The 12,033-nt window shown below is 32.5% G+C and overlaps 1 protein-coding gene across 3 annotated transcripts in view; it reads right to left on the reverse strand.

The window, feature by feature from the left end:
* SUZ12 (SUZ12 polycomb repressive complex 2 subunit) overlaps positions 1-12,033 on the reverse strand; it is a 40,133-nt gene that overhangs the window by 11,254 nt on the left and 16,846 nt on the right. For all 3 annotated transcript variants that reach the window (XM_070562610.1, XM_070562612.1, XM_070562611.1), the window contains 4 exons: positions 8,765-8,850; positions 6,661-6,892; positions 5,521-5,614; positions 1,309-1,414 (listed from right to left, as the gene is read on the reverse strand). In XM_070562610.1, coding sequence (XP_070418711.1) covers positions 1,309-1,414; positions 5,521-5,614; positions 6,661-6,892; positions 8,765-8,850 — 518 coding nt within the window. The remainder of the gene's footprint in view (positions 1-1,308; positions 1,415-5,520; positions 5,615-6,660; positions 6,893-8,764; positions 8,851-12,033) is intronic.

A 12,033-nucleotide genomic window follows, 5' to 3' on the forward strand; every position in this document is an offset into this window, starting at 1 on the left:
TTTAATTTTTTTAATTTTTTTTGAGGAAGATTAGCCCTGAGCTAACTACTGCCAGTCGTCCTCTTTTTTGCTGAGGAAGCCTGGCCCTGAGCTAACATCGTGCCCATCTTCCTCTACTTTATACGTGGGACGCCTACCACAGCATGGTGTGCCAAGCGGTGCCATGTCCGCACGGGGGATCCGAACCAGCGAACCCCGGGCCGCTGAGAAGCGGAACGTGTGAACTTAACCACTGCATCACTGGGCTGGCCCCTAATCAGTCATTTTTATTTTATGCTTTCTAGCTTTTGCATCATACTCAGAAGGTCTTTTCTCATAGCAAGATTATATTACTTTTCACCTACATTTTTCACTGAAGTTATGTTAATTTTTACATTTATGTTTATGAGCCTTCTGGAATTCATCAGGTCTAAGTTTATTTCCAGATGGCTACAGACCAGTTCTGTTACAATTAATGAACAGTTAGTCCATCTTTCCCACACAGATCTGACACCAATTCTAAACTCCAAATGTACATGAAACTATTTCAGGACTATGCTTCAGTGATCTACTTATCTATTCCTATGCTTATACCATGCAATTTAAGTTCTTTTAACTTTACACTATGTTCTACTATCTGGTAAGTAAAGGTTCTTAGAAATTTTCCATAATTTTCCTTCATATTGTTACATATCCCGGGTTAACTGAGACTAATGTTAAAGCTTAAAAAAATCCTTTTGGGATTTTGCTTGTGATGGTACACTGACCAAATATATTTAGAAATAAATGTCAATGTTATTCTGTTGAGTCTGCCTATCCAAGAAATATACGCATGCCTATTTATTCTTTTAAGTCTCTTAGAAGAGTTATTTAAGTATGCTTCATCTAAGTTCTGCAGATTTCTTGATAAATTTATTACTAGTCATCATGTTACCTGCTGTTAGTATGAATGGGATTTAAAAGAGCAGTTAACATTTATTGAGCACTTATTTTATGCCAGGCATGGTGCTAAGCATATTTCATTAATCATTTCATTTTATCCATCAATTCTATGCCTCGTTTTAAGAATGAGAAAACTGAGACACAAAAATTTAAGTCACCTGCCAGATGCCACATAGCTAGGAGTAGAGATTTGAACCTGGCAATCTGGCTCCAAGGACGATGACTTCCATTATATACTATGACTAGGTAATTTTTACTTTACTTTTTCAAAGTATAAAAACAAAGGACTCTTTACTTCCAACATGAATTTGCAATTGGGGAAGAAAACATCAATAAAAAATGGGAGTTCATAACTACAACGTGCTCAACCTTCTAAGTAGTCCATACCTTCCCATCAAGAATAGTCTCCCATGTTGCTCTTTTCTTGCTTATTGGACATTCTTCCATTTCCTGCATGGCTACTTCATATTCCCCATCTAAAAGCTGTAAGCGCCTGTTAGACAAACACATACACTTTAAAGTAACCTGTGTATTATTGTAAGTATACAAACTCTGCATCTTTAGATTGATACTAAAAAGCATTTATTAAATTTATAAACTAACTTATATACCCAACAAGATTTTCTACACTCCATTCCTGATAAAAGCAATTTTAATGATTTGCACTAATAACTATTATTATTAGAAAATTATTTCATCACTGTAGCTACTCAGATATAACTTTAAACATTTAATGTATAATATGTCTAAGATCTCAAACTTGGTAAGTTTTAAACATTAAATATAAAGCATGTGTTCAGGCTTTATATTTTTAAAAATAGGATAAAAACAGTGTTACAATACTTGCCTTAGGGAACCACTAAGAATTACACCTGTTATTTTTAACTATTGTAAATATTTGAACTAGAATTCTTGACTTTTATACTTGACCAGGAAACTAACTGATGATTATAAAGATGACTCTGATAAGTACAAGATCCTGGGGGCACCTGGCACATATAGGTGCTCAATAAACATTTCACGGATGAATGAATAAATGAAATACTGGTTGAATCAAAGAATCAATTAAATTATACCCATACTCACAGTATAGTTTAAATGTGTATGTACATATGTGTGTGTGTATATATAGTTTATATTATTTCTTCCATACTTTTAAACACTGGTAACATTACTATCCTAAACACGATTCTTCAACAATGCTCAATAATTAATTGTATATAGCAAGAAACTGGCTTCTCTTCATCAGTTTTGGAGAAATTCTGTGAGGTGATAATAGCTAACATTTATTGAGTGCTTACTATGTGCCAGGCACTATTTTAAAGATTTTACATGGTTCATTTAATCTTCCCAACAACTCTATGAAGTAGATGCCTTTACTTCTTTTTCAGAAGAGGAAACTGAGGCCAGAGAAGTTAACTAACTTGTCTTAAGACAACACAGTAAAGAGCCAGAGCTAGCAGCTGAATCCAGGTAGTCTGTCTCCCAAGTCTGGCTCAACAACAAATGATTCTGAGACTTAAGAATTTTTATCGTGATGCTGTGCTACTTGAATTTATTCTATTTCGACAGCACATCAGCAAAGTTATTCAACTTAATATTTTAAAAAGGTGATTGCTTTCCTTATGTATCTGGCTACATAATACTCTATTTTATGGTCGTACATTTGATAGCTACAATCCAATTAACTTTCCTACCTGTAATGGATGAGGAGGCTCTTTTTCCCCACAGCCTCATCAACAGTTATTTATCAAGTTTTTGATCTCTGCTAAACCAGTAAGTGAATAAATGACATCTCAGTATACTTTTATATTCAGATGTCTTATCTTTTAACTGATTAAGAATTATATATACATATATTTTCTTTTTTTATAAACATTTTTATTATCCCTTGCTGATTATATTGGGCTGTGGTGTTTTTCTTTTTAATTAGTATGACCTTTTTGTATTAGAAGAATGAGAAATCTATAGTAGGAATTGAAATTAATTTCCCCCCAACTTGTCATTTTTATTTTCACTTGGCTTATGATGGCTTTTTTGTTTTCAGAAGAAGGTTTTTATTTTGCTCAACATTTCATTCTTTTTCTATATTGCTTTTGAATTTTGGTCATTCTTTAAAGAGATTTTAACTTTTCTGTGATCATAAAAAAGAATTTTTACAAATCTAACTCTCAGATCTTGGCTTGCAAATACTTTCCCTCTACTAAAAGGAACCAAGACTCCTTGAAGAAATGGCCAATTCCAGAGCAAAGGGAAGAAAAGGAGAGTGTGAGCCTGGAATATTTTACTATTCCAGACAATAAGGAAAAATAAATAAATAAATAAAAATAGGCCAGGCTCCTCCTGACCAAATTTGGGACAATTTGAGCATTAAAATGAATAACAACATCAACAGATTAAAACAGACTGAATAAAAATGGAATTCATTAATCCATATTGATTAAAAAAAAGCTGAGGGAAGGAATGCTCTTTACAGCAAAATGCCAATAAACGTGGAAGAAATGACAAAGTTGCCATTTGGCAACTGTTATAGGAATAATTTATTTAAGTAAGAATCACCAATGGATGCTAAACTATTGGGTATAAGGCTGTTGGAGGAAAAAGGACATTTACCCAGTTTCATGTATTACCACAGAGATTACATATTAATTAATTGAAAGGAAAAGGTGCTGTTACGATGGACAAACATGATGAATACCACACTTTAACCAAGTGGTCAAACCTAGTATCACCTGTGCCTGTGATGTACACAAAGAACAGATCACCATTAGTGTTCCTGTCCAACAGTTAATCTGACTCTAATCATAAGGAAACAATCACAAAAGTCCAAATTGAGGGACATTCTGCACAACTACAGGCCTGTACTTAAAAAAAAGTGTCATAAAAGGCAAAAGGCAAAAAAAAAAAAAAAAAAAAAAAGCTGAAGTATTCCAAATTGAAGGAGACCGAACAGATGTGGCAACTGACAACTAGCAACAGATCAAAATCCTTGAGGGAGGTGGGAAACACCTGTAGAGGATATTATTGGGGAAAGAGTATTGTATATGTCATAGTATGTTAAATTTCCTGTGAATGATGGGTGTGTTGAGGTTACACAGGGCCATGTCCTTGTTCTTAGGAGATACATGCTGAAGTGCTTAGGAGTGAGGAATGAAGTAACATGTCAAAATCTAACTTTCAAATGGCTCATCAGAAAAATACACACAAATAAAGCAAATGTGGTAAAATGTTAACTGATGAATCTAGGTGAAGGGTATGTATTAATTACCTGTATTGTTCTTTCAACTTTTTTATAGGTTTGGAAATTTTCAAAGTAAGTTGGAGGAACATTCTCCCATGGTTTCTTCTTGGTACTTTTTTCATTAAATAAAAAGCAATATTTCATACATACAAGGAATATACTAATATGTATGTAAGGTAGAAATAATTTAAAAAAGAACACAACGTACTCCCTCATGTTGCCTAAAAAAGCACATTGACAAACCCTGACGAAGCCTAGTGTGCCGCATCCTAACTGCCTCTCCCACAGACATAGCCACTATCTCCTGGTACATTTGTTTCTGTTGTTCTCCATTTAAATCTTTGATCCACATTCAAATTTCTAACTTTAAAAAGACAGTATATTGGTTTCTCCCAGTAATATTAAGTGACAATAAGTGATATATTCTAAGACAATATGGTAGCCAAAATCTATGGTACTATTTCTAATCACCTTCACTTTCCTTTTAAATGCCTTGTACATTTCTCTACCTGGTGGCTAACAGGTGATTACATTAAAGTAACAATCTAGTACTTTTTAAAGAGTAGAAGAAATGCGCTCGTTGCTCTTCTTGGCTCTTTCTCCTACACCTGACACAGTGAACTGTGTTAACTACCTGTGAGCAGCCCAGAACAAGAAATCATGGCCTCTTACAGGTTTCATCCTCCAATCCGGTCAAAAAAGAATGCGGCATTTGCTTCCTAGATCTTTTACTGGCACTAAGATGCTTTGTTCCCAAATGAAAACTATAGAGATGATTATAAATCCAAGTGTTCTTTGCTACCCTGTGCCAAATGCACACAGAGCCACACAATGATGATTCACACAATTTTCTTCCTTAACTTTAGTAAATACATAATCTCAAGATTTGTACAGGGTCCACTTCATTCAGGTCTCTGCTCAAATATCACTTTCTCCCAGAGGCTGTCTCTATAAAGCAACCATTTATTCTCTTTATTTTTCTTCATAGCACTCACCACTAAGTGACATCAGTTGGTATAATTTTTGAGGTTTGTTATCTGTTTTCTCCACTAGAAGCTAAGCTCACGCAGGCAGGAATTTTATTGCGTTCTCACTGCCTACGACAGTGTCTGACACAGCAGACGTTCAGAAAATACTTGCCAAATACACAATCTTAACTAAGCCATTCAAAGAGTTCCTCATCTGTGTTTGTTGCTTTCTATGTGATAAAGAGAAATGAGACAAATTACAAATTTGTTTTTTCATTCATAAGGATAAAGAGAAACAAAGGCAAAAAAATATCATCACCACTATACTCTGCTTCAGAATAAAAACATGTCTAGAACATTATGGGAGCCTCATTCGTTCATCAACATTACCTGTTTTTATCAAATACTGTCATTTGTGCAACAAATGTCTTTTCCCCATCTTCACGATTTCGTTTTCTTCTAGCTGGAAGTTCTTCATTGACATCTGAATTTGACAAACATTTCTCATAAATCAAATATTCAAGCAAAAATGTCATATTTATGACCTAGGGTCCCTTAATATAACATACTACATTTGTACCAAATAAGATACAAATTACACTTAAATTGCAATATCCAGACTTGACTGTTCAATTTTATGTTTTTACTATATGTGTATGTTCCTTACTTTGTGACATTCGTTGACACTAACCCTACATTCTTGCAAATGTTATTTTCTGTTTAAAATGATCTTCTTTGCTAGGCAAGGAGAAAAAAATCCTCCTCATTCAGTTACTTTTCAAGAACTTCAAAGGATACTTCGAGACTCTTTTTTTCTTCCAAGGTCCTTTTCCACTGAAGTTCACATAGACTTCTATTATACCACCCATCATTTTGCTGCCATTATTTATTCTATGCCTATCTCCATATTCTAGGTTGTGAGCCTTTGGAAGACAGGACTGAATGTTTTGATCATTCTTTGTATCCTCAGCACCTATATGCTGGTTGAATGATTACCTCAAAAGCAGGATCAAAACTGTTGGGAGGATAGAGGGACAGATATGTGTTAAGCTGGAATAATAAAAAGTTAAGTGTAGAATCTAAGAGATAGGCACGCACTATAAAATTCTTTCAACTGTTCTGTTATGTATGAAATTTTTTACAATAAATTGTTGGGGGAGTGAATTTATTGTTTGCTGAGAGACTAGCTTGAAATATCAGTCTTTTCCATCCACTGTTCAATATATTCTTTTACTATATCATCATGTAATAATAAGAACTTTACAAAGTAAATATGTAGTACAGCACAATAGCCGATAGTCTAAGAGCCACAGCAACCTACTATAAAATTATCTAATTAGATTATAAGAGATTCGTACCATTTTATTCCTTGGAAAGGCAAAAGTTTTAAATAAGTTACTAAAATAACTCGAAAAGAAATACTTTGTACACATTTATGAATACTATGAAAATATACCAGTTCACTCACTTTCATTGACTGCCTTAATCTCCAATGACAAAATCTAGTAACATTATTAAAATAAAAATTACCAATATTTTCATTGGTTTCTCCATTAATCATTCCATTAAACTCTCTTCTTCCCGGACGAGTCACTCTAAATAGCAATGAGTAAGACTTCACCATATGGCTGTTACTAGGTTCAAATTCATTACTGGAAACTGCAAGGGACGGGAAATTTCCAGGTTTTGTTTGATTGAGGTCAGGATTCAAAGGCACCTGCTTTTTACCTGTAGGAACTTGCCTTATTGGACAACTTACATCCTGCAAAGGAAAAGATTATTAAATTACATTTACTTATGCATATGCAATTATAAGAATTACAATAAAATTTCTAATCACAAAAAATTTAAAAAATTTAAAAATTTCTAATCACAGTTATAGGAAACATGGTGTAGGCCATGATTACCAAATGGCATGCTAAAATTCTAACCATACTTCTGAAAATTGAGATGAAGCAAAAAGAAAATTTAAAATAACTATATTCCAAATATTAACACAATTGAGGATATCTCCAATATACTGAAAAGAATGATACAGTATATCCAATATTTAGCTGATCATCTGAAAGAGTTTTAAATTAGAAATATGGAATTAAAGCCATGCTTAAAATGTTAAACTCATGTAAATTAATCTTTTCCCTTAAATTTTCTACTTAAACAAAATAGTTGATGGGACCATTAGACATGAAAAAAATGATTATAATAACTGCATGGTCAACATTATGAAACAGTAAATTCATATACTTAAAAATGTTGTTTAATAGTAGCAATATCAATCATCTTATGAGTAATGTTCTGTAGGTACGGTCACGCGTTGCTGAACAACAGGGACACGTTCTGAGAAATGCGTCGTTAGGCAGTTTCGTCACTGTGCAAACATCACAGAGTGTATCACACAAATCTAGATGGTATAGCCTTCTACACACCTAGGTAATATGGTACTAATCTTATGAGACCACTGTCACATATGCAATCCACCATGGACTGAAATGTCATTATGTGGTGCATGACGGTATAGACCTGGAGTTATACTGAAAGAGCACATGAAAAACTGGAAGATGCAGAAGACCTTCATAACAAGAAAATACAGTACATATTTTATGGTAGCTTCTTTTTTAAAATAAACAGAATACATGCTTAAGGTCTAAAACAAAATTCTACTCTATAAAACAGTATAAAATGAGAGAGTCTCCCCTACCCCCCAGGTCTTACACTCCAGAGAAGACTGATATTAGCAGCTGGTTGCATATCTCCTCCCAAGAAAATGTTTACACCTTTTATTTTTTTAAACACAAAAAGGATCATACTACAGTTATATTTTTTTGCCTAAATTATAATATATTTTGAAGAACTGTCACGTCACTGCTTGTCATGTGTGGGGGTTGGGTGGGAGTGATATTTCTTAACTTTAAAGTTTTTAATATATATTAACTTTAATATATACTTACACAGCTGTCTCCTGTAACCTTAGTCCACTCCACACCAATGCTCTAGCACAGTTTTCAAGCCTGTATCACCTTACTATAATTTGGGGAGAACATCAGCAATAGGAATCTCTATACAGGTGATTCCTACTCTTAACATACCCACCAACTTGAAGCTACTAAAAGTATTTCTGTTGGCTTCGGTTGGGTGCCCATGAAATTTAACTACCATAACACTTGTTTCTATGGTGAAATGATTTCATCTTATAAATAAAAATTTGAAGCAATGTATCAGTAAGTTAATGCTGATAATGCTGGCAACAGAACTTCTTTGCCTGAAAGTAGTGTTATGAGATAACCCTTTTGGGAAAAACTCTCTCTTAGCCCCATTTAAAAATTTCAATTGGAACAAATAGCTAAGAGACTGAAGTGGTAGGGAAGAAACTGAACTTCTGTCCTAAGATGCTAAAACACAGGCTCTTCCCTTCACTGTCAGACTCCTATAGGAGAGAGTTTTATGCAGATACCTACAGCCAGACTAGAAAAAACAGGAAGACCCAGGAGGTTGGAAAAAAGAGGTTTATCAGTTTTATAAACCACCATCAACATATTTAAAAGCTTTGAAGGTTTAAAAACACAATATATATGCACGAATATATTCAATTTAAAAATTATTCCACTTAATCTACCAGAATCACTTTACATGTTACCTTTCTTTTTTTGTGGCAAACTTTCACAAGCAGGACTTCCAGGGTAACAGAATTTTGTTCATTTTCTGAGTTTTGTGATGGCTTATCTAAAGAGAAAATGAATCAATACTTTAAGATGTATTTTTAAAAACATATAAATATAGTACTCATTTTCCTAAGAAGTCTGGGAATGTCAACAAAAAAAAGACTTCCTGTAATGAAGCCTTCTTAGAAGTTTACTCATTCTTTTTTCCCAAATTCAGTTCCAAATATGTAGTGAACTTTTTTTGGGGGGCTTTTTCTCCCCAAATTCCCCAGTACATAGTTGTATATTATAGTTGTGGGTCCTTCCAGTTGTGGCATGTGGGATGCCACCTCAACATGGCCTAATGAGTGGTGCTATGTCCGCACCCAGGATCCGAACTGGCAAAACCTGGGCCACTGAAGCAGAGTGTGGGAACTTAACCACTTGACCATGGGGTTTAAAGAAGTCTTTATATATATATATAAAGTCATTTAAATAAACCCCTCACAAGAAAATTACCATTATCTTCCTACATATTGTGATTTTCTTTTAATTCAAATAAGATGGCTCACTTTAATTAAAACTAAAAATTTTACTCATTATTTCTGCCATAAAGATTTAACATTTATGATAATAAAAGAATATAATAAACTGCCAGTCAAAAGTATTTTTGACAAATACAGTTAAAGCTTCTTGGCAGAAAGCACAAACGAAATAGTTCAGAAGAGATAACCACACACAAAATACACATTTTTAATTTTTTTCCTTCTCCCAAAATCTATTATTAGAAAAATCACTTAGTTTAAGATACATTTAAATTGAACTAGTTACTATTATACACATTTGATTTTGAACACACAGAGATGTTAAACTGACAAGTTCTTTAATTTGACTAGGACTTGTGACCATAGGAATAAAAAAATGGATTTCAAAAAATATTAAACATTATACAAATTATATAACATAAACATTATATTATCATTTCACAAAAAAGATAGCTATTTTTTTTGCCTTTTCTCCAGAATTTCTCTAAAGCCTAAATGGAATAACAAAAACCAAGATATCACTCACTACCTAGGGAAATTTCTTGGTTTACCAAGTTTAGGGATTTTAATTTTAAATAACAGTCTATATTCTCTAAATCAATTAACTAACCAAAGGCTTTTGCAAATCAGGGTTCCAGAGTACTTCTTTATAAGTTACTTGTCTTTAATCTCAAGGCATTAATAGTTCAAACTTAAATATTTAATCATTCATTCATCCTTACATTTCAATAATATATAGAACTACTATAATAGATGGATCCATAAACATACAGAAATAAAGTAAATTTTGTTCTGAGATGTCGGACAACATTTTTTCCTACTTAAAAACATTCTTCTTATGCAGGATGTGTGCATAAAATACATTTGAATGAATCAGTTTCTCTGTAAGTTGTATCCAGGACACACTTTAATATAGCAAAAAATAATCTGATGTCTAAAATGCAATGACAAAAATACTCTCTGAAAAATACTCACCATGAAAATAGTACCCTAATAATCTTTATGTATTCATTCTAAACAGTTTCAAGTAGTAATTGCTAAACAAAAGTCTTCATTTAAAAACAAAAGAAAAAGTCATCAGATTTTAGGGATCTTGATGTTGGTTTTCTATCCTAGTTTCTTAAAAATATTAAAAAAATAAAAAACTACAAATATACCTTGAATAGACAAGAAAGGCAATAATATCTGCTTCTTCCCAACTTCCACTAATTTCAAAGTTATAATAGGAAATTATTTTCTGGAAACAGAAGTATCAACAGAATTTACTTTTTTATTTACTTCAGTAACATCAAGAAAAAATAAAAACTTCAAGTGAATTTGAGCAATTTTTGAACTTTATGCATTTTGTCATTGTAGACAGGAAAAAAGTTTAATCTGACTACTTTCCAATTAATTCCAACTAATTAATTCAAGTAAAATTAATTAAATTCAATTAATATTAATAAATAATAGTAATTTATTAAATATTAGTAAATGTTATTATATTAATATCCATCACTAATTTTAGTGACGGATAATTTATATGTTTTGTATAAATCCATGGGGACAAAGTGCTAACAAACCTATAAAATTCAAATTATAATCTTCTACAGTATTAGAGTCCACGTACTTTTAGAAGTACCAAAGAAAACCAAGTATGATGAATGATTAGAAATAAGGACTCTGTGAGATGATTATAAATGATTTAGGAAAAAAGAACATAAAAATGCTACTCAGGTTACTTCTATATAAAAGATAGACCAGATCTAAGGCAAAACTAGTAGTAAAGTTACATTAGCTGCTATTACAGATACGAACAGATTTCAAATTTCTTAGATAAAAATGCTGACTAGTTACAAAACCTTTCTAAAATAAACATTTTATTATTAAACTTTATCTCTTACTAAACAGCACCAAGGATGACTAACTTGACATGTTTCTTATAAAGGTTTTATTATATCACACGATAACGGATACACACACAAATTTAAGATAGACAAGCTGAGAAGCATTTTATCCATCTGAAACCAACTGAAACTTTACCCAGCATGCTTTCACCTCTTTTAATGAAGTAACATTTAAGACTATATAATATTCTTTGTATAATATCTAGCATATCAATATATCCCATTGCTGGTAGTGGCTGTTTCAGTTGTTTCATTGCTGTATTTTTAAAAAAATACGATGCAATAACATCAACTCAAAATGTTTCTACAGAAAGGGCTCTACACAGAAAGATTCTTCACCTAATTCCAGGTTCTAAGGCAATTAATTAAAATTTTCATCATTAGTCTTTACAATTTAAAGTTTAAAAAACATTGGAAATAAAAAAATGGCAAAATCTAAGAAATGTAATTTTATCAAAACATCTTCCCATTATTTTCTACTTATGATCTTTGGAAAGACGATGGCTCTGAGTTGGGTAAGATAATGTTATACAGCTTTTTTTAAATAGCAACACTTAGAGCCCCAAAAAGTATTGTTTAGAGATAAGAGCTGGAATTTCATCTATTTAGATATGAGCCAGATGAAGCTGACATTCACCTTCAAGAATGATCACACACAGCAGTGATTAATTTAACAATTTCAAAATCTAGTTAGAATTTAAATGGATACCAGGAAAGCAGCAAGGAAACCAGGCTACGAACAAGAGCATACGTATAGGGCCGGCCTAGAAATTTTAAAAGCTTTTAACACCTAGTTTCTTAACATTTGTTCCTCAGACAACCTACTTCTGAATT

Source organism: Equus przewalskii, chromosome 10 (genome assembly GCF_037783145.1).
Source record: "Equus przewalskii isolate Varuska chromosome 10, EquPr2, whole genome shotgun sequence".
Classification (NCBI taxonomy): domain Eukaryota; kingdom Metazoa; phylum Chordata; class Mammalia; order Perissodactyla; family Equidae; genus Equus; species Equus przewalskii.